This window comes from Rousettus aegyptiacus, unplaced genomic scaffold (assembly GCF_014176215.1).
Source record: "Rousettus aegyptiacus isolate mRouAeg1 unplaced genomic scaffold, mRouAeg1.p scaffold_m13_p_3, whole genome shotgun sequence".
Lineage (NCBI taxonomy): Eukaryota > Metazoa > Chordata > Mammalia > Chiroptera > Pteropodidae > Rousettus > Rousettus aegyptiacus.
Window position 1 is genome coordinate 142,603,118 of NW_023416306.1, and position 26,404 is coordinate 142,629,521.

General features: G+C 33.1%; 1 protein-coding gene across 1 annotated transcript in view; it reads left to right on the top strand.

Moving 5' to 3' along the window:
• LRRC9 (leucine rich repeat containing 9) overlaps positions 1-26,404 on the top strand; it is a 74,450-nt gene that overhangs the window by 33,833 nt on the left and 14,213 nt on the right. The window contains exons 19-31 of the mRNA XM_036217859.1: positions 198-410; positions 5,039-5,158; positions 6,320-6,511; positions 7,661-7,786; positions 9,900-10,034; positions 11,043-11,220; positions 13,195-13,415; positions 14,773-14,895; positions 17,955-18,085; positions 19,991-20,099; positions 20,791-20,930; positions 24,259-24,443; positions 24,723-24,940. Coding sequence (XP_036073752.1) covers positions 198-410; positions 5,039-5,158; positions 6,320-6,511; positions 7,661-7,786; positions 9,900-10,034; positions 11,043-11,220; positions 13,195-13,415; positions 14,773-14,895; positions 17,955-18,085; positions 19,991-20,099; positions 20,791-20,930; positions 24,259-24,443; positions 24,723-24,940 — 2,091 coding nt within the window. The remainder of the gene's footprint in view (positions 1-197; positions 411-5,038; positions 5,159-6,319; positions 6,512-7,660; positions 7,787-9,899; positions 10,035-11,042; positions 11,221-13,194; positions 13,416-14,772; positions 14,896-17,954; positions 18,086-19,990; positions 20,100-20,790; positions 20,931-24,258; positions 24,444-24,722; positions 24,941-26,404) is intronic.

Here is a 26,404-nt window from a genome sequence, read left to right on the forward strand (position 1 = left end):
TATTCAGTGGGAAAGGATGAATATACTCATTCTTAGCCTACAATTTTAATCTATTCTCATAGATTTCCTAATGTGATATGATCATCATAGATATTCCTATGTAACTGAAAAAACTTAATTTTTTCTACATAGCCTGTTTCTTGTTCAAATGATAAATACAGCAACCAAAGTTTCAATATTTTTAATAATTTTTTTAGGTCAAGCCTCACTCTTTATTTTCTTCATTCAACAACATTATTCTAGAAGAAAGCAAAAAAAATTCAGAAGGATCAGTATTGTCCCAGGATTTGAAATTTGATGATGAAGTTATAAAAATGGACCCCAGAATCAAACCTAGACCCAAACTTATTAGTTTGGATGATAGAACGATACTTTCCCTTGCCAAGACTAGCATTTACTGTCATATTGTGGTAAGTATTATGAGAAATAAAATTTTGGGACAGGAAACTAATTTGGAATCAGAATCTATCATATGAAATCTAAAGCTACTAAATCACCTCTCTGATGATTCCAGGCATCTAGTCCACCCTTTCCTTCTATGCAGACTAGATCAGTGTTGTTTGATAGTAATATAATATAAATACATATGTAATTTAAAATTTTTTATCAGTCACATTAAAGAAAGTTTTGAAAAAATTAAAAGGCAAGATTAATTTTAATATATTTTAGTTAATGCAATTGACATTAAGATTCATTAATCAGGTAGCTTCATAATAAATCTTTGAATTCTGGAATATATTTTTCATTTAACAGCACATCCCAATTCAGACTAGCCACATTTCAACTGCTCAATAGCTATCTGTAGCTAGTGGCTACCATACAGGACAGTGTAGGTCTAGAGTTAGCCTTCTAATTTGCAAGAGATTTTATTCCTCAATAACAAATAAACTTTCCTTAAATGATTAAGATGAAAATAGATAAGTTTTTAATCAGTTTTCAGGATTAATCAACATAGAATATGGGAGCTTTATCTTTACAAAATTAATCAATAGAATTTGAGTTAACTTACTAAAATGACTTTGTTTACACTGAGGTAATTCTATTGAAACAGGAAGTCTATGTCCCTACCTTGACTCTCAGATCTGTCCATTTGAACTCTACCATTCTACCCAAACTTCCTTTATCCCTAACCAAGATTCCTGCTATAGCCTTCTAACTGGCCTCCCTCTACCATCACAACATTGCACAACTCCAGGGGCCACCATACACATTATATTAATATGCATTGTTAATGTACTCTTTGTATGTCATTCACTATATAATTGAATATAACTCAATATAAAGTGAGGGGTGCCTCCCTAGAGCTAGGCAACAGAGGCCCTATCCTTCTTCTACTTTGAGTGGCCAACTTTGATTTTCATGTTGAAGCTAAAGTAATCTTTTCAAAACATAAATCTGATCATGTCACCTTTGTCACCTCTCACCACTTCTACTTGAAATCTTCAAATGATTTTTCATGGCTTTAAAAATAAAACCAAAGTCCTTAAGCCTATAAGGTTTTGCATGGCTAGGTCCCTGGCCTACCATGCTCTTCATATTACTTTTTCTTTAGCTCTCTGTGCTCATTCTCCCTCTTATTTCTGAAATGCCTCCTGTTTGCAGCCAACCTAGAGCCTCTGTACTTGATAGTCTTTCTGCATGAAATGTTCTCCCCTATCCCCCTTCTCCTGATTAACTCCCACACATCTTTTAGATCTATACTTAAGCATTAAAATCTACTCATACCTCTGAGTCTAGGTCAGATTCCTTTGTTATATGCTGGGTATCCCTCTGAAACTATAAATTCTATAGGGGCAAAGGCTATTATGGCCTTTCCAACACCAACACCAGGGCAACAATATAAGACTGTGAAGTGTGCATTGTGCAAGAGGGCCACATCTAAGGGGTACCTTTTAAATCATAAAATAGTACATTTACTATAACAATTTCCTGAAAACTTTTGGCAAAATTTCTCATACTAACAAAACTTAGCATATTGTGACAATTATCTATAAGCTGGAAATGAAAGTGTCTTGAAGAAAGGAAGCTTTTTTCTAATTTACTCATAAACACTATATAGACTAGCATCATCTCTGCCATTATCTACCACAATACCTGGCACACAGTGATACTCACTAGCTACTTATTTAAAAAAAGATTGTCTTTGCAAACAACAAGTGATTATCACAGAGAAAGTGGGTTGTTTGCTTGAACCTGCAGAAGTAATAAGTAAATTGATATCTGATTGATAAATTGATAAGAATACTTGCAAATTCAAGTTATTCTTACACAACACTATCTTTCTGTGTTTATCTGTATCTCATCACTGAAAGCCGAGATATAGATAAAAATTTAGAAATAATTTTTGTTACCTTGAAAGTCAATTACATGGCTCCACTGTAACATTTCTAGATCCATTATTTATTGACAATTTTTTCTCAAGTGACCTCGTAAAACAGAAAGAATACAAAAATACTTTTGAAATAGTGAGGTGAATAGTTTTAAGTCTGCTTCTGAAAATATTCAGAAAACATCTTTTTAAAGAAATTTATCAGATTGCTTTGGCAAAATTGCATTGTCACCATCCACTAAATCTTCAAGTCAAGAAGATTAAGTCCTTATCTTAGCCAGTTTTTATTAGAGAAAAAGGGAACCTTCATAACATAATGGCAATATCACCATGTTTATCGTCAGTGTGCCGTACAGTGATTACAGGAGCAACCTTTAAGCTGACAGTATGGAAAAATTATTGTTTTTGCACTGTATTGTCAAGATTTCGTATTTGAGTAATAAATTTTTGATGATAAAGCCTTAACAATGAAAAATTTAATAAATGAATGTGCTCTGATTAGATTGAGCTTCCACACACATGTATTTCTATAGATATAAAGGGATTAAATAAAAGTAAAAGAAAAAAAAACAGAAAAAACAGAACAGAAGGTAGGCCCTTTTTTATTATTTTGGTTTGTAAGATGAAAAACAGGGAGGAGACTAAGACTTCAGAATACTTGGACCTGCTTGTGACCTCCACCTGACTGTATTAATTTAATCAAGAACCATAGCATAAGAATGGAGGGTTTGTTTTTGTTTTTTGTTTTTTGTTTTTCATCTTAAATTTGCCTATACTGCTTAAAAGCCAACAAGCTTTCTAGGGCTCTAGTAAGAATACTAGATATTTCAAGAATATTTAGATATCACATTCTTTGTTTTCCTTTCTTTGCTCCATTACTATAGGAGAAATTCAGGTACATACCTCTTATTTTCATTTTAGTCTTCCCCACTAGATTGAGTTTATGGTGACATCCATAAAAATAAATGAAATACATATAAATAAAAGCCCAGAGTATGTAACAAACAATTTTATATTCTTATAGCATAATTAAATACCAAAAATTAGAGCTGTTAGTTATAGCCTGGCTTTTGCACTGATTTATTCTAGCATTTACTGGAATTTTCTATATTTTAGGCAATGAGATAAGTATTGGAGGTTGGAAATAAATTGTTTTTCCTGCACCAAGGACATCAATTTAGTAGAGGAGACAGATGTGTTAACAACTATAGGAAACTTGGTGTTACTGGGAGAGTTCCACAGAAAGAGGTGGATTTTGAGTGTATTTTTGAAGGATATGAGAAATTTAGTTATGTCTTCTAGGCAGAGGAAAGACTACATATAGGAACATGGTTTTGAAAGAGCCTGGTATCTTCAGGAACACTAAGAAATTCAGTGTGATTAGAACATAGGGTGTGCGATGGTAGAAGGTAGAGGTGTAGATTGGAATACAGGAAGGAACATGAAGCTGTGGCTGGAAGAGTAGGTTATAGCTACATTAGGATGGATTTTAGATGGATTTTAAAATCTGGTCTAAATTCTGATATAAAAAACAAATTTTTTATTGTTTTTGTTAAGGAACAGGCTCTCTGCTTTTAAAGACCCTAACTTTGGTAGCTTGTGGTTAGATTTAACTGAAGTCAGACCAGTGGCATGGAAATCCAGTAGGAACTACTGTGGTAATCCAAAGGACAAACAATAGTATGAACTTAGACACTAAGATTCTTAATCAGGATTGAAAACATCGACTACCAAGCACAAAAAAAGGGAAGATGATGAATTCAGCTATGGTCATGTTAAGTGTGAGGTGTCTGTAGAATTTATCATGGATGATACCTGCATGTGACCAGAAGAATAAACTAGTCTGCATACACTGGCCCTTCTTTAAATTTTAGCTAATTTTTGACAACTACTTGACATTTAGTTGTTCCTCCCTACCAAGAATTTAGTTATGTCCACAGTATAATAGAGGTATTAGATGGTGATGGTGAGTAAAGAGGATTGGGAGGTAGACACCTGAATTTATCATAATACCCATTTCTTGTGAATACTTTGGTCAATTAATACATTTTCTTGTGCCATTGTTTATTTTGCAGATTATACATAAATATAATCTTCACTTGATACCATTCACAATAGTGTGGCTTAAGGACAGAAAAATATGTAGCCATCAGGGGTCCCCTAAATATAAAATGTAATAACATTCATTTTTATATAGCCCAGGATCAAATGGGCAGAGAAATTCTGGTCTAAATTCTGATATAAAAATTGTCTTAGACACTCTTCCGCCTCCTGCCTTGACATTCTGCCCTCCTACTTTAATAGCCTCAATCAGCCTTTCTTTCTTAGTTCAGTGTCCTCATACAGTTTCCTGCAGTCAAGGTATATCCTTGCCATCCTCTCTCTCTTGTGAGGTGTCCTAGCTAATACCCCAAATTTTTTCGGTCTACATTGTTCAGTGGCTAGCCTGAGAAATAGGTCTTCCCTGATAAATATCTTAATAATGCATTTAACTATTTTCTAAAAAGAATTTCATGCCAGTTATTGATAAATTTAGACAAAGTGGAAAAACAAATTAATCAAGAACCATATCCAATGATGCTATTATAAATAATACCTTCTAAGAATCATACATTAGAATTTCTCATTGGTTCTGTGTTAATATTTTTAAAAAACTGGTATACAATGTAATCTGTCTTATTTTTTAATTTGTATTTTATTTTACTTCAGAGTCTGAATCTACATGGAAACAGCTTGAGTAAATTGAGAGAGCTCTCCAAGTTAACAGGACTTCGAAAACTTATTATCAGCTTTAATGAATTTACTTGTTTAGATGATGTATACCACTTGGTAAGAACTGTCCTTTTGAAATTAAAGTAAAATAAAATTATTAATTTAATGGATATATTATGTTTGTAATTGTGACCTCATATATATATAAGTGGTTTGAAAATGACTAATATAAACAAATGGTAAGATGTTTGACTTCACTAGTAATAAACAGTGTAAATTAAAATAAGGCAGGTGGATTACTAGATATTTAAAGAAATGGGCATTCTTATATTCTACTTTTGGAAGAAAAAAATGATACAAACTTCCTTGAAAAGTATTTGGCAGTATTTATCAAGAGTCTTAAAAATACAGAAATCCTTAAAACCAGTAATCCTATTTCTAAAAGACCTTTTCTGAAAAAATATCAGGGTCTCAGTTAAAGTATCATGATCATGGACATTCGTTGCAATGTTGCCAACAATTAGAAGACACATAAATGTCCACAGAAAAAATGTTTAAAACAATCCCAGTCATTCACATATTAGAATATTATGCAATCATGAAAATCATTTTAAAGAACATTTAATGATATGTGAACATGTTAAAAGGATTCAAAAGTCTATGTAATACAATTTGTTTAATATAAGAAAGTATACATACATATAATTAAACAATGTTTTCAGTGGTTCTTTCTGAGCAATAGAATTATGTGTTTTCTATTTTTTCTTTGTATTTATTTACTATATTTCCTAAATTTCCAACAAAGAATATGTGTTACTTTAATGATTTTTAAAAATTGTTAAAAATCATGCACTTTTGGATAAGAAAATTATAGAATAGGTTTAGTTTTTCCCTCTGAAGATGAACTTTTTTTAAACCATGCTGTGGGTTCAACAGTATAAGCCAGGAGCCTAAATTTTAAAAAGTGTAATTCCTTGTCTGTTTAGGACAAATTATCTTCCCAGTTTCTCTTTGCCTTCTCTTCTATGAAAACAAATAATGCCACTCTCTGTTACAAGAATAAAGTGAGACTTAAGAGAGAATGACTAAAATAAAACTCCTGTAGCTCTTTAGAAGAATACATATGTTGTAACCATTATTGCAATATAACGACTGTCAAGATTTTCTGTAAGGATTACTAAAAAGCATATAAAATACTTAGAGAATCATAGAGAAAAAGAACTATGTAAATATAAACCATGATCCTTTCATCATCTCTCCTATTTGTATGTATTGCAGTATAACCTTGAATATTTGGATGCAAGTCATAACCATGTGATAACCCTTGAGGGATTTAGAGGTCTAATGAAACTGAAACACTTAGACTTGAGTTGGAATCAACTGAAAAAATCTGGTGATGAAATAAATATGTTATGCAAACATACTACAAGCCTTCTCTCTCTTGATATTCGACATAATCCATGGCAAAAGGTATGCAACAGACATGTTTATAAAAAATCAAAAAACTATTTTTATTTCAAAGCCACTTTCTCACTATTCTTCATTAATAGCCAGAAATAGACAAATTATCTTTGTTTTACTAGAATTTCTTTTAAGTATTTTATAAGTTGAATTTAGTGCAGTGATCAAATGAAGCAAATGTTAACTATAAAAAGGCTAGAATTTCATATCAGACTTTTTTGTAATCTCTAATAGTTTGAGAGTATTATGGCTTTAAGAGTATTAAATGTCATTGCCATTTGAAAAACTTCAGAGAATATATGTAACTCAGTGTGCTAGAACCCTATTGTAATGAGGTATAGAAACCAAGAATAATAGAATATAATGAAAGAAACCTACTCTTAATGAGGGAACGAATGTTTCACCTTCCCTGATAAACCTGGATTATAGTCTATGTTCTACTATAAAAGTAAATTTGATTGAACACTTTTTTCTCATCAAAAAATAGGTAGGTTTTTGCTAAGAAATTTTAGTATTCAACTATTATATTTAAGGATATTTCCAAGTATTTAAAATAAGCCACAAATTTATAATTTCAAGAATTCTCCTTTCCTTGCTTTTCAAAAATGTATACAAGATTGTGTTTGACATTTTAAAAGGGGACTAAAGTATGGTCCTATTAAAGTGGCCTTATTACTGTTTATATTATATTTCTTCCATTTTGCTCCATAAGATTGAAGGATAGTTTTCTTTTGCCAAAGCAGACTTTCTGAATGATCACAATACAGCTGTCTCCCTGTTGCCAAATGAGATGTCAAGGTTTGAAGATCTGTACTGAATCATACATGGAGCTGACTCAGTTAACTGCTGATCTAAATAAAAAGGAGGAATGCAGTTGTTTATCAGTCACTTTCGCCACAGTCACTTTGCAACAGCTCACATGATTTCTCCCCTTCATAAGGGCAGAACCATCCACCTCCAAACAAAATGGATTGATTACTAAATATCATTTAATTTTAACTATTATTTAAAGAATTAAGTTAAGTCTTTATTTTTACATACATAGTAATAGGAGATGCATAATTTTGAATTATATGGGAAGGAATAAAGAAGCACTCCTTTTCATGCCATAACATATGTAATATTTTGTAAAAATTAACTTTTGTTATTTTTCTCAAGCCAGCCACATTAAGGCTCAGTGTTATTGGCAGATTAAAGACTCTTACTCATTTAGATGGACAACAAATTTCTGAAGAAGAAACAATAGCAGCTATGAAATTTATTACTGGAACAAAGATTACTCAGGTTGGATTTTTAATATTCTTGTGCTATTTAGCATACACAAATAATATTTCCCATACTCTTATTTTGTTAAGATTTTGTATCTTCTTAGCATGTTAATTTAAAAAAATCAATTAATATATAACAGTTATATCACTTGAATTTTTTTGTTGTTTAAATGTATCACATTTAAATATCAACTGGTTGTATGGGTTCTCATCCCTGCACATTGCCCCAAAAAAACCTTTAGGGTAACTGTTTTTTTCCTAGTCGACCTGAATTCACCAGAGCCCTTTGTAGAGCCTACATGTAAATAAGCAACTTTCTGTAGATAAGATAAGCTTAGAGACCTTGTGAAAACATTTAGTAAAATATCTACCTAGTATTGATATTATTTGTGTTTAGCTAACAAAAACAAAATCTATTAACTTGAGAGAGAAGAAATAGCTGTATTCTCCAGATTAATAATGCTATGGTTTGGCCAAAGTAGCTTCAGCATCCTAAATATATTTACTCTAGTTATGTAGCTATTTATTTTTTGTAGGGTCTTTAAATTTTAATTCTTTAAACAATGTAATGTTTAATTTTGGATCTATTCAAAAATAAGGAAAGAAACCTTTTTGTTATAAAAATATAATTCTTGAAGAAGATTTGGGGATTTACCCTACCAGAAATCAAAACTTACCAAAATCCTATATGACAATGTGGAATTGGCCCAGGTTTAGACAAATAGACCAACAGAACAGAATATAAAGACCCAATTGGACCCATACATACATGGAAACTTGATAAAGAGCAGAGCTGCCTTTACAGATCAGGGAGGCTAGTCAGTTAAAGGCACTGGGACATATGCATTAAAAACTTCACTACAAAAGGAAAAACTAAATGTGTTTTTGAAGAAAATATCAGATTATCATTATGACCTTGAATGAGGGAACAATTATTACATAAGAAACAAAGTGCATAAAAGATTAGATTTGTCTATGTTAATGCATCTGTTCCTCAAAAGGCACACCATGAAGAAAATGAAAAGATAAGCTACATAGTAGGAAAAGAAATTCGCAACACATCTAGCTGACAAAAGATATTCTTTGTATATCTAGAATATATCAGGAAAAAGATAACAAATCAAACAGAAAAATGGGCAAAAGATTTTAAAAACACTTTATTGGAGAGGGAATCAGGATAGCCAAATAACTTAGGAAAAGATGCCCCACCATGTTAGTATTCAAGAAAATGAACATTAAAACTGAAATGATCTACTAATTTACAGCCACGAATTGGCAAAAAATTTAAGCCTGACAATATCGAGTTTTAGCGAAGATCTAATATAACTGTTACAACTGGTCACGACCTCTTTGGAAAACAATTTAGCATTATGTAGTAAAGCTGAATATAAACAACCCTACAATACCACAAGCTGTATATACTCTAAGGAAACTCTAGCATGTATGCACCAGGAGCACAATAATATTCATGACAGCAGTACTTAAAATAGCAAAAAACTGAAGTCAGCCCCAATGTTCATTAACGGGAGAATTGATAAGGAAATATTATATAGCAATGACATTTGAATGATCCACAGCTACATGTAACAGCATAGATGAATCTCATGAATATAACGTTGAGCAAATAAGCAAGTTATAGAAGAGTACATACATATTATTCAATTTATATAAAATTCAAATATGTGCAGACTAAACGATATATTGTTTATGGACACAAACAGGTTAATAAAGAAAGCAAACAAATGGTAGATACAAAATTTGAGATTGTTGCACCTGAGATGAGTGATTAGGATGCGGTACACAGGGAACTTCTAGGGTAGTAGGAATATTTTAGCTCTTAATCTGGTTTCATGGCTGGATTATATGGGTGTTTGTATTACAGTCATCTTTTCACAATTTTAATATTATTTTATAATGGTTAAATATCTGCTAAAACAAAAAAGAGTGAGGTACATAATTTCAAGTTTACCTAGATTTTGAAAACATTTTAAGGAAAAGCAAACATCATATTTTAAAATTACTCATTGGGTAATTGGGTCACTCATGTAGGAAACAATACTTTTAACTATGTATAAATGAACTTCTACATGCTATTTCCTTTATTCATTATGTGTTTTTTATTTTGTTAGTTATCTCTCTTACAACATTCTAGCACTAAAGAGGAGAGACCACGGATACTTAGTACCTGGCCTTCTGCCAAAATTCTGACACAGATTTCAAAGTTAGGACCACATCCAGTTATGAATGGAAACTGGTACTTGAAGGTAAAAACTAATTCTAATAAACTTAATATAAAATTTAATTTCAGTTGATTTTTAGTCAGCTTTAGTCTGTATATCCTAAAGAAGGCACAGAAGAATAAGGGGCCAACAATTGGAAGAGCCAAATTAAAACCAAATAGGGAGGTCCAGTTGTATATAGTTACATCATGGGGGCTAAGCCTTAATGGTGGTCACCACAGAATTGGAGATTTGGGATAAAGGTACACTACAAAACCATAGGGTAGATTTCGATAATATATCAAAAGCAAGCAAACTTTGAAGCTCAGAGCCAGAGATCAAGCCAAAGTTTGGGTAACAAGGTAAAAGGGATCAAGAATCCGGGTAAGGGAATAGCAGAACTAGTCAGAATTCAACCAAGGATAAGGGAAAAGATTATGGAGCACCAGCAGCTTCTTGCTGCGTAAAGCACCCACATACCTCTTGCCGAAGATAGAAACTTGGTTAAGAGAAGCTGAACCTTGAAAATGGAAGATGTTAGAGGCATTATTTTTATTACAAAAGATGTAGAGATGCATGTCCAGTGACAGACTTGGCTGACCCCACAGGAAGTTCTAGAATTAGAATGGCCCTTTAAATTTGTCCCAAGTCGGGCTAAGATGGCCAGGCCTAAATATCCCTCCATTATTGGATGTGGGCCAACATGGGATACAGCGTGACACAGCTCACTGCTGCCAAGGCAGTCCCTGAAGGGGCTGACAGCTGAGGGCTTTCTGCCAACAGCACTCTCAGCAGCTGGGACAAGTCCTTCACTGCAGTGGGAATCTGGCTGGCATAGCATAGTGTCCACTTACCAGATAACTCCTTCTCGGAGTTACATTCTTTTAGGAGTTTACATTTTTGTAAACTAAGAGCTTCTCAATATCTTTATTGCGAAGGAATTCCTTTAATGTTACTTACCTCATTTGAGTTATTTCATCAGTCTTTTTATCTTGTAACATTGAATTTATTGATGAAATTCAGAAATAACATACAATATGAATTATTCTACAGATAACTGCCTTAAATTTAGATGGACAACATCTCTTTGAAATCACAAATTTAGAAAAATTGAAAAATTTGAAATGGGCATCATTCAACAACAATAATCTCACGAAAATGGAAGGCTTGGAATCCTGTGTTAACTTGGAAGAGCTCACATTAGATGGAAACTGCATCTCAAAAATAGAAGGTGAGGTGTTTGAGAAATTGAAAGTTTAAAATAAGAACATCTAATTGATAAGAGCAAAAAATTAATAACATTGAGGATAGAATTTCTGAAGAGGAAAATCTCTAGAGAAGTCCTGAGAAGGTTTGGAGCAGAGTATTTTAAACACCTGTTAGTGGGATCTGTGACCACCTGCTGTATATAATGAGCCCAGGTAGCTGACTTTTACCTCCTCCTCCTCCCCTTTCCTCTCCTCTGTGCCAATGTTTACCATCTATTACCAAATTTAGCACATTACAAACTAGGCAGTAATTAATATCTGTAGAATTGAAAACCTGAATGGATGAATGAAGTTTTTTTAAAAAAGATAAAAGAGCCCAGTTCATTATTCAAAATATGGAATTAAGGTTATATTTGGAAATTTGAAGACTAACAAAATGAAAATTTTATTCACTAGAAATTGAAAATTAAGTGTATTCTATAACCTTTTATATGGATCCGCATACAAGTAAAATTCAGCAGCTTTACTAATGTCTGAGTATGTGCAGATAAATACAAACATACATAAATTTTCTGAACATAGAATATTTCCGGATGTGCATTTTAGTAACAGGTTGCCCTTGGCAAGGACAGAAGGTAAGAATTGGAAATCATGACTGGAAAAGAGAATTTATACTATTCATATCTTTTAAAACAGCATGTATAACATTTGTTATACTTTATTTTAAACTTGCTTGATCATAAGAATCACTTGAGATACTTATTGAATATTCACATTTGTAGGTTTCTCTGTAGATTTAAGTTGAGAAAACCTAGGGGTGGCTTAGGCACTTGTGTTGAGAACCATTGCTAGTCTTCTAATCCTATACAAAAGGTGTTTGTTTTGCTTTGTATACACGATTGATGACCTTAGTTCCTTTTTATTCCCTTCCATAAGCCCAGTGAAGGGAAGAATTCTCCAACCTGTATTTTTCTTAAACCCACTTTTCAGAAAAGATAGGTACCCCACTAAACTTTAACAGATATTTCTCTTCTTTTTCCCAGACATAGACGGGTTTAAAATCCATTTAAGGATTTTTGCTTTGGTGGTTTTATCTTAACTTGCCCCAGATCAATTTACTTTCAATATTGCATCGTCCCATAATAGTCCCATTGATAGTCCCATGAAAGGGAAGCATGGATAAAATTTATTAAAGATAAATTACTTGCCAAAAGCTGTAACTGATGTTTTTCAAATATCATTCCATTTAATTTCATAACCCCTTAGAAGCAGATTTCAGTATGACCATTTTATGGATAAAGAAAATTAGGCTCAGAGGTTACATAATTTTACATAAATTATTTATGGTCCCAAATCTAGTAGTGAAACATTTGAAACCACTCTAACTTTAAAGTTACCTTTCACTTGTACCTTCCTATCTACACTTATACAGTACCTATAGTATATAATATACACAGGGGTTAGGTTGTGGTGAAAGGTGGCATTTTTTAAAGTACTGTCTTAGAGTACTTTTAATCATACAAAGGTAGAATTAGACTAAATAGTTATTTATAATATAAATGATGCCACAATGAGAAATATATTTTCCAGAGTGTTATACTCTATCTAGTTTCTTTCTCTTTTTTTAAAATGAGGGTTAATGATTATTTTTTGCTTTGTGTAGAGCTTTGTGTTACTGTGATGGTGATAATCTTAATTATATCATTTGAAAGTTATTTAAAAGTGAAATTTAGTATTTTCTACATAATACCTTTCCTTAATATCTAAAAAGAATGAGTCTACTTAGAAATCCAAAATTGGAATTTAATATGTTAGCTGGGACTTTATACACAGTGTATCCTTCTTAAATAAAAGGAAAAACAATGATAGTTAATATTATAGAGTCTGTAAAACCACCTGCCTTAGAAAAAGAGAAATAGTAAAATAACCAGCCAGTTATTTTTAAATTATCTTTTAGTGCAGTCTAAATGTTTTCTTAAATTTGCTTATTTTTCTAGGCATTTCCAAGCTGACTAAATTAACCCGCCTCAGCATAAATAATAATCTTCTCACTGGTTTGGAAAAGCATACTTTTGATAACATGCTTCATCTCCACTCCCTTTCTCTTGAGAACAACAAAATCACTTCATTGAGTGGTTTACAAAAAGCTTTTACTCTAATTGAATTATACATAAGCAATAACTATATTGCTCTCAATCAGGAGATCTACAATTTAAAGGTGACTATCTGGGGTAATGTTTTTATTTTTAGAATATTTACTGTTTGTTTCTACCATGAACGTAATGAATGTTCACTATACAGGATTTGGAAAATATAGAAAAATGCAAAGACGAAAATAAAAGTCAAGACTAACAAAGTTTATTAAAATGGATTTGTGTTCAATTTATGTATACGTACAAACATATTTATGTGTAACCATAATGACCCCAGGTTCATAACCGCCTAGGGTATATTTCTTTTTATTACTCAAATAAAATAACCCAAGTTTCCTTCCCCCTAACTAGTGCCTTCCTTGTTATTTCTAAGGATTCCCAAAACTGGTGGAGAGTAAGATTCTTTAACATTTCCTGTTCTCGGAGCAGTTCTTGATTATCTCTCACTTACTTACTGGTTCTTACTGGTGGCTCCAACCTTTTCTGGTCAACTTTGCCTAGCTTTGCTCTCTTTAATTCTCCCAAAGAAACCACTAATTCAAGGCTACTGTATAACAGGCTTTACTGAAGGTTTGAATAAAATGGAAGTTTACTACAGTGCAGAATAAGAATTCACTTCAAATGCGATATGTGACTTCATTGTTTCTAAAGTTCATGGCCATTTCCTACCACTGGAACTCTCGCCATGGCCTCTTTCCTTTTGCTCATACAATATTTTTAGGATATTATCTCCTACAAGAAATGTATGTCCATTTCCTGTCTTTCCTTAAGTTCGGCTTTCTCCCTATCCTACTCCTTCAATATAACTACTTCTAAAGCTACAGAGGCAGCCTAATCAATGATAGCAGCAACAAAGTAAATGATTTCACATTATGATGCGGAGTAGATTTACTCCCTCTTGTCTTAACTTCACCCATCCAAATCTACTCAGGACCCTTCTTTCACAACAAGGTTCATCACAATGTCTCGTCTGATAAGAAGGCATATTTTCCCTTAATATGAATTTTGCTACTCTCTCAGAAGCACTCCAGTTCTATCCCTCATCAGAAGGCAGTGTTTTTCATTCTTGTTATATCTGTATACACACATACATGCCATTTAATAGGACTTTATTCCATAAACAAGGTATACTGTTTTTAAACTTAGCAAAATTCCCTCCAAGTCTTTACCATGAATAGATAAAACATTTACTACTAGCATCCTAAAAAGGATTCTGATCATATGACACAGACCACTGAAATATTATACAAAATTAGACCTTAATGGTCTGAAAGGGTAACCCTTACACTAAACAGTAGACTTAAAAGTACTCAGAACGCTATGAAATGATAGGACAATTCAAATATTAAAATTCAAGGATGGATAAACTCTTAACCATCACTAGTATATGTCACTTGAAATGTATGTATTTTTATTACCCAGGGTTTATGTAACTTGGTCATTCTAGACCTGTATGGAAACATTATTGTATGGAATCAAGAAAACTACCGGTTGTTTGTAATATTTCATCTCCCAGAACTGAAAGCATTGGATGGAATCTCAATTGTAAGTTGTTTTATGAATCATAGTGTTTAGTCCATGCTGCATGTTCACATATCATAGGCCATAATCCTTTTGAACATTGCTTTTTCTCAAGTGTGATATCCAAACTTACTATGCTTATTAATATCTAGGCCTCCAAAGCATATTTTAGTCCTGAGTTTTAAAATTTTCTCATCTGGCCAATTCTTAATTGTCTAAATTGGGGTGGCAGAGGAGGAAAGATGCTGCCTACATTTGTACCCACTGAATTCAATGTCTAAAAAATAAAGAGCATAGTTTATGGAACAGGATAGAAAAAATATATGACTTATTCCAAGTGACATGACTTTAATGGTAAAACCTGGACGGCCGGACCTCACTATCTCCAAGGCTCTACGGACGTATTATCACACTGCCTTTTGAGGATGGGAGTGCAGATTCAAAAGGCTGAGCAAACCCCAAAAGAGCAACCCCCTAAATTTATGCCAAGACACATAATTGTAATCATAATCAATTTTCTGAAAACTAAAGACAGAAAAAATCTTGAGCAGCAAGAGAGAAATGAAATCTTATCTGTAAGAGGAAAACAATTTGAATTACTGCAGATTTCTCATCAGAAATCATGGAAACCAGAGAACATTGTGGTTCTCATTCAGAGAATGCTGTGCCACATTCTTCTGGTTTCCATGGTTCCTCACCATGGAAAGAAATTGTCAGCCTTGAATCCTATATCCAGAGAAATATCATTCAGAAATGAAGAGGAAGTTAAGACATTTCCAAATGAAGGCAGCTAAGCAAATTTGGCTATTGATGATCGATTCAACCTCTAGCCTTTCTCTCTTCCCTGGAGGTTAGAGGGTAAGATGAAAATTTCAACCCTCTAATTACAGTTGGTTCCCCTGGCAACCAGCCCCTATTCTTAGGGACTTTCCCAAAGCCACCTTGTTAACATAAACTCAAATGTGGTTTAAAAGAGTTTGTTATGAATAACAAGACATTTTCACCTTTATGGCTCTGGAACTATTTCAGGAACCTATGACAAAAGACCAAATATTATAACAAGATGCTCCTCTGCTCCTCTGGCTTTCATATCGGAAATTAAAAGGGTTTAAGAGCTATGTGCCAGGAATAGTGGAGGAAGACCTAATACATATTTCTTATTACAAATCACAATATCAGTCCACCCCCTGGTCTTTGACACAGATCCTTTACATCAAAATTATTATAAAATTTAAAAGATCCTGGCATATTATTATAATTCTATTCAGTCATTATGTAGTCCATAATCAAATGAAAATATCTCCCAGGGTAAGACCACTCAGATTTGCAGGTTTCTTACTGGAGACTTTTTCAGGTTTCAAAAGCAGGAGTGATCTCAGACACCTTTTCAGGTATCTGATATAACTGAGCTAAGAGACAATATCACCTCTTGTTCTGAGCCTCTTCTGAGGTGAATGTAATATTAAATTTTCTTCATTATATAACCTATTTATTAATTCCTTTACCCATAACTACTAATTCTCCTCTCCATTTATATCCAAACTTTTCCACCTGTGGAAGGGACAGTAGGTTCGGCCACTGTGCTGGTCTTGATTGCAGACACCAATACTAGTCTAGCAAATAACCCCACTTTGTTCACTCCCATTCAAATACAGTAAGATTTTATAGGGGCAGAACTAGTGGGTTACTTTTGCCACCAGGCACTACAGCTACATTCACTATTAACCCTAATTTTCCCAGGTAGAGTAAAGGAAAAATCCTATCAGGCCCTTAGGAACAACATTTAAAAACACAGTCATGGTTTCATTGCTTAGGCACCATCCCCCTTTCCAGCACTTGAGGTTACAGCCGTGGTCATAGGACCACTGCATCATATAGAAAAAAACTGAGGTGATATGCAAAAGAAAAAAAAGTATAGTGGTTACACCAGCATCATCCTCCCTTAGCAAGACTTATATAGTCATACCAGCCTCCTTCCCACCCCATTTCCAAGATCCACCAGGAAAACAGAAAAATCTATCCAGTGAGGACATGTCTTTAGCCCTACTCATGTTTACATTGAGTGTAGGCATTCTCATGAAAGTGTGTAAGTCAGCCCTTCCTGATTTTATCTGTTTTAGACAACCAGTGTTTCAACTGCCAATTCCAATTCTCTGTCAAACTATTACCTGAGGAGGGTACCTTTCTGCCTATTGTTGGACACTATGGGCTGTCAAGTGTGTTCCTTGGTCTGAAGAAGTAATAGTCAGTTGTCCCAACTGTTGCCGTAGCTTCTGTTCCAGTTCTTTTACAGCACTCTGAGCATTTGCTTTTACCACTGGGTAAGCAAAACCCAGTCAGAGTCAATATCTATTCCTGTCAAGACCCATTTGTAGTCCCCCAGCACTACCAGCATCTGTTTGACTTGCCAGCTATGTTCAGGGCTTTCTCCCTAGGGCAATGTGCCACTTGGCCATCTGCAGTCTCTGACTCTTTTGCTGGCAAGCAGTCATACTGGTATTTTGTGCCTCAGAGAGTACAAGAGGAATATGTCCAGATTCTGCCCATCTCTGCATTGCTATAGTCTCCCAATGTCCCCAGTTTCACAGACCCAGGTGGCCACATTAACTAAGCATATGGGTACATCTGCTTGTCAATTCCACTCACCTTCCAAACCTGGAAGGGAGCTCTGATGGGCATCATGTCCTACTTTAATGTACCCCTCATAGGGCCATGCCCCATATGAGCATCCCGTTAATAGGCTAGGTTTCCATTGCTCTCCTGCCTGATCACATGGCCAGGCCAGGAACACTGGATGAAGACCAAATACATATATTTCTTATTATAAATCACAATGACACACCAGGGAACTCACCATAGTGTCATTCCTCAGGTCCCAAGGTCCCTAGCTGGTCTGCCTACTTCTCTACACCTTTCAGTCTCCTTGTGTTTATTTTATATATAACGTGCAGGGCTTTTGGTTGTACTTAGTAGAAGGAATAGGGATAAATGATTCCACTCCATTTTGACCTGGAACCAAAAAATTAATGGTATTTAGTCATCTGTAAGAGAGGCCATCACTTTTTAAATGTCCTCACATATAGGAACCACAAGAGACTGAGTATGCAAAAGATTTGTTTGGTGGCAGACTTACTTCTGACATGATTGCAGAACGGCAAGGACATTCAAACTTTGTCCAAATGCAAGAACTAAACTGGACTTCATCATCCATCAGGTACAATCATTTTATATGCTTTTTGACATTATAATTAAATATGTAATTATTATCATCTTTCTAAGGTTTATACTTTATACATCTTATCCAAATATAACCAATAATTCAGAAAATTATCTAGTGTACTTCAAAATCTCATATTAACATTACCACCTTGGAAATATTTTAAGAATCTTTATTATCACACACATTAAAAATGTTATCAATCTCTTTCTAAGACTTTGTATTTCTCTCTTTTGCTGCTCACATAATATTGCTCTAATCAATGCAATCTGGCTTCCACTGCCATCATTCCTCTAATGTTATTCTCGTGAATGCCCTCACTGTCCTGATAAGTAAATCCTTTTCTCTCCTTTTTCTTACTTTGCACTCATCACAGGCGAAATATTTAGCCATGACAATGGTCCCCAAATTTAGCCTAAACCTAGGCTCCTCACTTGAATATTCATCTACTTGTTGTTGCCCAAGCCAAAAATCTAGGAGTTATTACTCTCCTAAGAACATTAATCACTATGTTCTAAAGAGTATCTTTAGTATGTCTTGTAATTCCCCTCTTCTTTCCATAGTCATTGCCACTAGCCTAGGTTGGGAAGTGAACTATTTGAGAAACTTTATTGGTGACGTTTTTGGTTTCTTGTTTTATATAACCTGCCTTGTAAGTCCATCTATTATCCATACTGTCTTCTAAGATGCAAGTTTTATCAGATTACTTCCCTTCTCAAGCCATCGTTCAGTGGCTTTCCATTGTCTACATAATAAAATTTAATGTCTTTGCGTATAGCACAGAAAACCCTTTAATTACCTATTTTTATCTCTTGAAATCCTTGCCTTTACTGCCCTATAGCTCTATACTTTAGAAATGCTAAACTATCCTAGTTCCTTAATCTCAATCACAAGATGCCGTTTCATGTTTCTACCTTTGTTTATGCCTTCTTCACTGTCTAGAGCTTTCTTTTCTAATTTGCCTAACAAATGCCTAATAAATTCTCCAAGTCTCATTTCAATATCTTTCTCCCCTGGGAAGTCATTTCTGACTTCCCCAATAGGTTTTTCTTTCCCTAAAATGCCATTTTACCTGACTCTATTATAGCAATTTTCCTTCTTTATTTATTTTTTCTGGATCCCACTTCTTGAGGGCAGAGACAGTGTCTTTTCACATTTACTATAGCCTTTCTAAACACAGTGGCTGCACCTAGGAAATACTAATGAAAATATATTGAATGAACGAATGACTTGTTAATGGATAAAAGTATGTCATAATTGTAACTTCAGGGTTTAGAATTTGTTTAAAGAAGTAGTTAAGGGCAAAGTGATTTTGCTTTATGCTCTTCTCTATCATGGCTCAAAGAAAGGTGGAACAGTTGTAAAGCTATGGACTAGAAACCAAGCATTCTGTCTCATTACCAAAACATCTTGACAACATGGAATGCTGTAAAAGTTTTCAGTATATTCCACAGAAAACTCTATTTTCAAAGACCTCATTTGATTTTCCCATTCCTATCTCCTTCCTGGCATTTCAAAAATAACCTATTTCCCATATATCCTCTGCAGTTTAGAAGCTGAAAATCTTATGATTTACCATATCAGTTTCACTATAATTTCATGAACATGTGAATTTATAAAGAAATTGGAGGCATTTATTTTTAAAATTTCTTTTATGATAGTTTTTGTTTAAAGATGTTTTTAAAGCAATCAAATTCTATGTCATTTTCTTACATAATGCCCCCTCCAAAATAAATCTATTTATCTGATTATTTGACCCATACATTTTAATTAAGGCAATTCTTTTTCATAGCATTTGTCAGATGAGATTTTTTTAAATGCCTTTGGCATTGTACATGAGGCTATTCACCTACATAAGTTTCCTATTAAAATTATAACTGTATTTACTTTGTCTAAATTCAGAACTGTGGATTTGATTCCAGTTGACCAATTTAGAAATGTGTGTAATGTGAATCTACAAAACAATAATCTTACCTCATTCAGTGGATTAATCTATCTGCCTAATGTGAAGGTGAGTCACAAATTTTCTTTCATATTTTTCAATGCAAGCTATAATCTACTTTGGATTAAAATGTATTTTTGTGTTATTAAACACATTATTCCTAATTTTTTTTTTTTGGCCAAGCAAGAAAAAGTATTAATTTCCAAAGTTATTTTGGTTGACCTCAGTCTTATGTGATTGTCTTATAAGGAGTAGATCTTACTCTGCAGTAGGAGATGGGAAAGAAGGCTGCCTCTATATTGAATGGATATGGTATGAAGTTGAAGGACACTATGATTCTCAAAGCGGCTTCATTGCTTTCTCTCCCATAGCTTTGAATCATCTACTAAGGCATTTTAAACATAGAGAAATAGCAATTTCTCCAATTAAAGAGTTATTTCATTTAAATCAGGCTCAGAGAAGTCAGGAGTGCAGATGGGGAAAGTTGAGCAGCTTTCTAGGGTCTCCATTATTTTGTTTGAAATGTTATAATTTTGCAGCATGTCAGATAATAAAAAAAATAAATAAAAAACATTGAAGCCAAATCCAATGTGTGGTATAAAAATCTGTCATTTTTAACACTGATGTTATTCAATTATGTTGTATAGTCCAACCATGTTAATAGTTTTTAAAATGTTCCTGATCTCAAACCAAATACACACACACACACATAGTAGCATTCATATTTTAATGTCTAATTAATAAGCTATTCTATCTTTAGGTCTTATGCCTCAACTATAATCATATTGAATCAATCATTCCCAGACTAAAGCCTCAGACTCACTTGACCAACAGACAGCTACTCTACCAAAAAGTGCCTTCAAGTGGCTATGGACAGCAAGGAACTTCAAAAATAAATAGGTACTATTCTTTTTTTTTTTTTTTTTACAATTATAAATAATTTTGGATGGGAATTTTAAAAGCAGTCACATTAATGATAGCAGTAACATACATTTAGCTTACTTTAATAGTTATTTAATAATTACATTCCAAAAATCAACTTCACAAGTAAAAAGATACTCAGAATACTCCTTTGTGATTGCTTTTCTCAATTCCTCCATTTCATACCTATATGTAAAAAAAAAAGAAAACAAAAAACCTTGTACATTTAATGACCTGGTGTTTTTTTAAGAGATATAATGTACATACCATAATATTCATCCTGTATATACGATTCAGTGATTATTTTAGTATACCCACAAAGTTATGCCACCATTAAGACCACCTAATTCTAGAATATCTTAATTGCCCCACAAAAGAACTTCTAATCTAGGAGCAGGGACTTAATTTAAGTTTATCTGGTTATTTAATGTCCCAGCAGCAATGGAAAAGATACTTTATTAAAAAGATGAGGACATACCTCCTATCTTCCTACATATTTTTGGTAGAGCATAAATATATATGAGTGTGTGTGTGTGTGTGTGTGTGTATCTAAATCGGAACACTTTCATTACAGTTTTCCCAATGAAGAACATTCCTTGTGTTTTTACCACCTTTTTGAAGTATTAGGCATATATAATAAAACTCACCAATTTAAATGTACAGTTTAATGAATTTTGACAAATATATTCACCATGTAACCATTCTTCAATCAAGGTACAAACTATTCCCATTTCAAAAATTTTCCTGTCTCTCTTTGCAATCCCCTTCCCCACTTCCTGGTGGTTACTGGCAACAATTACTGATCTACTTTCTATCACTCTAAATTTTGCTTTTTTCTAGAATTTCATAAGCCCATATAGTAAGTAATCTTGTGTCTGGAATCTATGTTGTTGCAAGTGTCAGTAATTCATTTTATTGCTGAGTAGTAGTCCATTACAGAGACTGCATGACAAGTTGTTTGTCCATTTATTCCTGATGAACATTTGAGTTGTCTTCAGTTTCAGGCTGTTTTGCAATGAACATTTCATTTATACACATCCTTTTTACTGTGGACTATTCATGTCTATTTTTAACAGCTTTATTGAAGTACAGTTTACATACTATTTTCACTCATGTAAGTGTATTAATTTTTATTAAATTCATAGAGTTGTACAACTATTACTACAATACAGTTTTAGAATATTTCCATTACAATCCAAAAAGATCCTTCAGGTTTATTTGCAGTCAATTCCTTTTCCTACTTCTAGCTCCAGGATACCACTACTCCACTTTCTATAGAGTTGTGTTTTCTAGTTATTTCATATAAATGGAATCATATAATATATGATCTTTTGCATCTAACTTCTTACATTTGGCATAATGTTTTTGAGGTTCATCCATGTTATAGCATGTAGTAGTAGTTCATTCCTTTTTACTCCTGAATATGTTGGGTATTCCCTTGTATGGATATGTCACATTATGTTTATCCATTCACCAGTTGAGGGACATTTATATTGTTTCCATTTGGGGGCCAGTATGAATAATGCTGCTATAAATTCATATAGAAGTATTTTTGTGTACTTATACTTTCATTTCTCTTGGGTAGATACATAGGACTAAAAGTGCTGGGTTTATGGTAACTTAATGTTTAACTTTTTAAGAAACTGCCAAACTATTTTCCAAAGCGGTTATACCATTTTGCATTACCAAGAATACTTTATAAGCGCTTTAATTTCTCTGAGTCCTCACCAACACTTGTTATTGTCTTTTTGATTACAGCCACTCTGGTGGTTCTGAAATAACAGCCCATCATCGTTTTAATTTGCATTCCCTCATAGTTAATGTTGTTGAGCAACTTTTCATATGCTTATTTGCCATTATTATATCTTCTTTGGTGAACTGTTTAAATCTTTTGCTTATTTTTTAGTTTGTTTGGCTTTCTATTATTGAGTTCTTTAAATATTCTAGACATAAGCCCTGAAATAAATGATTTACAAGTATTTTCTCTCAATATGTGGCTTTTTATTTTTTAAAGTGTCTTTTTTAAAAAAAATTTAATTTTGATAAAGTCCAATTTATCAACTTTTTGTCTAACAGATTGTGATTTTTGGTGTTGTACCTAAGAACTCTGCGTAACCTAAGGTCGCAAAGATTTTTCTCATAAGTTTTCTTCAAAGTTTCACCTAAGAACTCTGCGTAACCTAAGGTCGCAAAGATTTTTCTCATAAGTTTTCTTCAAAGTTTCATGTTTTTTCACTTATTTAGGGCTACGAACCATTTTGAGTTAATTTCTGGGTATGTTGTTAGGTGAAATGTGAAGTCTAAATTCATCTTTTTTGATTGCAGGTATCTATTTGTCCCAGCACCATGTAAAATACTATCCTTTCCCCCACTGAATTGCCCCGGTACCTTCATTGAAAATCAATTGACAATCAATGTAAAAGTTTATTTCTGGACTCTTAATTCTATTCCATTGATCTATGTGTCTGTCCTTTTGCCAGTACAAGACTAGTTTGATTCCTACAGCTTTATAACTTTTGAAATCAAGGATTATAAGCCCTCCAACTTTGTTCTTTTTAAGGATTGTTTTGAATTTTCTGGGTTCTTTGCATTTCCTTACATTTGTTAGGATTGGATAGAGATTTTCTGGGAGTGGAAGAAAGGCCTGATGGGATTTTGATAAAGATTGCATTGAATCTATTGATTGATTTGAGGAGAACTACCGTCTTATTAAAACTGAGTCTTCTAATTCACAAACATGGATGTTCTCCACTTAGGTAGATCTTCTTTAATTTATCTCAGTAATGATTTGTAATTTTCATTTTATACTTTTAAAAAATTTTTGTTAAATTTTTTCTGAATAATTCTTTTTTATACTCTTATAAATAGAATTCTTAATTTCATTATCAGTTTATTTCTTAGATATAGAAATTTAAATGATTTTCGTATATTAATCTTTTATCTATGATCTTGCTGAATTCATTTATTGGTGCAACAATGGTTTTTGGTGGATCCCTGGGATTTTCTAAATACAAGATTACATCATCTGAGAATAAAGACAGTTTTACTTAATCCTTTCCAATCTGTATGCATTTTTTTTTCTTTATCCTGGCTGACTATACTCACTCTTATTTTCATTTTAAGTAACTCTTTCTATACTTTTGTTCTTTCCATAAAAAAATATTTTTAAAGAATAAAAATTGTTATTATATAAAATATAAAGAGACATATTACAGTTTAATTTCAATGTTTTAATAAATGCACTAATTTTCTTTTTTTAGCTTTAACTTATAGTAAGTACATACCAATCTGTCTTTTTATGATACAGCTGGTTTGAAATTAAGTTTATGGGATCGAACTTAAATGTGTGTTTCAGAGATACAACAAGCACTGAAAATTTACCCCCAATAATGCACAGTTTAGAAGTTCTTCATTTGGGCTACAATGGAATTTGTAATTTAATTCAGCTACAGCTAAACAGACTAAGAAATTTAAAATTCCTCTTTCTACAGGGTGAGTAGCAACAGCATTAATGTGTAAGTCTTTTTTATTAAAAACTGATATATCATTCTTTTTTATTAAGCAAATATAGGCATCAACATATACTTAAAAACAGATTCATTGACAAAATATTTAGTAATTACAAATGGGTTTTTCCTGGGTTATCTGCATAAATAAGGTAAATACAATATTCTATAGGTATGGAATATTGCATTCTCTAGGGGAATATTCTATAGCCCTAGAAAGTGCAATATTCTAAGGCTCACTTCACATATGACTTATCTTTTTTAGGGAATGAAATCAGTCAAGTTGAAGGGCTTGACAACTTAGTTGTCCTTCAGGAATTGGTAGTGGACCATAACCGCATCAGAGCGTTTAATGACAGTGCCTTTGCCAAACCAAGCTCTTTGTTGGCACTTCACCTGGAAGAAAACAGACTACGAGAGCTGAGCAAATTACAACCTTTGGTAAAACTAGAGAAACTCTTCCTAGGATATAATAAAATCCAGGTAATGTTATCTTGTTTTTTTGTCATGAGATTCCTAAGACAACTCCTCTGAACATAAAGCTTCCAAACACACCAATGAAAATATTGCTAGTGTGTTACTTATCATTTATATGCCATGAAAATCCTCTGCGATGCAGAGGCATATAAATAGTCTGTGATACAAAGATGTCGGCCCTGCTTCTAGACTTACAAATCCAACCAGCCCACATACATCCACCTGCTAAAACGGGTTAATTTCAAATGTTTTAATGCTCTTCTCAGAAGTCCTCTCTAAGAGATCGTCTTTCTTATTCTCTTGATCTCTTCCTTCATAGTTTGCTGTTTTTCCTTAATCTTTTGTTTAGGTTCCTTTCTCTTTCTCCCTTGTATACCTTTTCTAAGTTTTTGATTTGTGGTTATCCTAGGTTTTTGTATATCATTCTTTACCTACAGCAGTCTATTTTAAGTTGATAGGCATTTAAGTTGCAATATATTCTATAAAGACTACATTTTTACTCTCCCCTTCATGTTTTATGTTATTGATGTCATATTTTAGATTTGTTTGTGTTGTGTTTCTTCTAACTATTTATTGTAGTTTGAATTGAGTTTGATACTTTTTTTTGACCCTACTAACTTTGTAGTAGCGACAATAATCAAAACAGTATGATACTGGCATAAAAACAAATATATAGGCCAATGAAATAGAATAAAGAGCCCAGAAATAAATTGTCAGAAGGATATGCAATGGGCTAAAGACAGTCTCTTCAATATGTGGTGCTGACAAAGCTGGACCAATACATGCAAAATAAATTAATTAATTAATTAAGCTAGACCACTTTCTTATAGCATATACAAAAATAAACTCAGAATGGATTAAAGACTTAAATATAAGACCTGAAACCATAAAACTCCTAGAAGAAAACATAGGCAGTAAACTCTTTGATATCACTCTTAGCAACATCTTTTTGGATATGTCTCCCCAAGCAAGAAAAACAAAAGAAAAAACAAACAAATAGGACTACATCAAACTAATAAGTTTTTGCACAGCAAAGGAAACAATTATCAAAACAAAAAGACAACCTACTGAATGAGAGAATATATTCATAAATGATATATCTGATAAAGAGTTAATATACAAAATATACTTAAAAACATACAATTTTTCACCAAAAAATCTAAACAATCTATTAAAAAATGAGCAGAGGGCCCGAATAGGCATTTTTCCCAAGAGGAAAGATGGCCAACAGACATAGGGAAATATGTTCGACATCACTAATCAGGGCAATGATAAAACCACAATGAGCTATCACCTCACATCTATCAGAATGGCTCTCAACAATAAATCAACAAATAAATGCTAGAAGATATGGAGAACAGGGAACCCTCATACACTGTTGGTGGGATTGTAAATTAGTGCAGCCACTATAGAAAACAGCATGGAGAGTCCTCAAAAAATATAAATAGAGCTGTCATATGATTCAGTAAT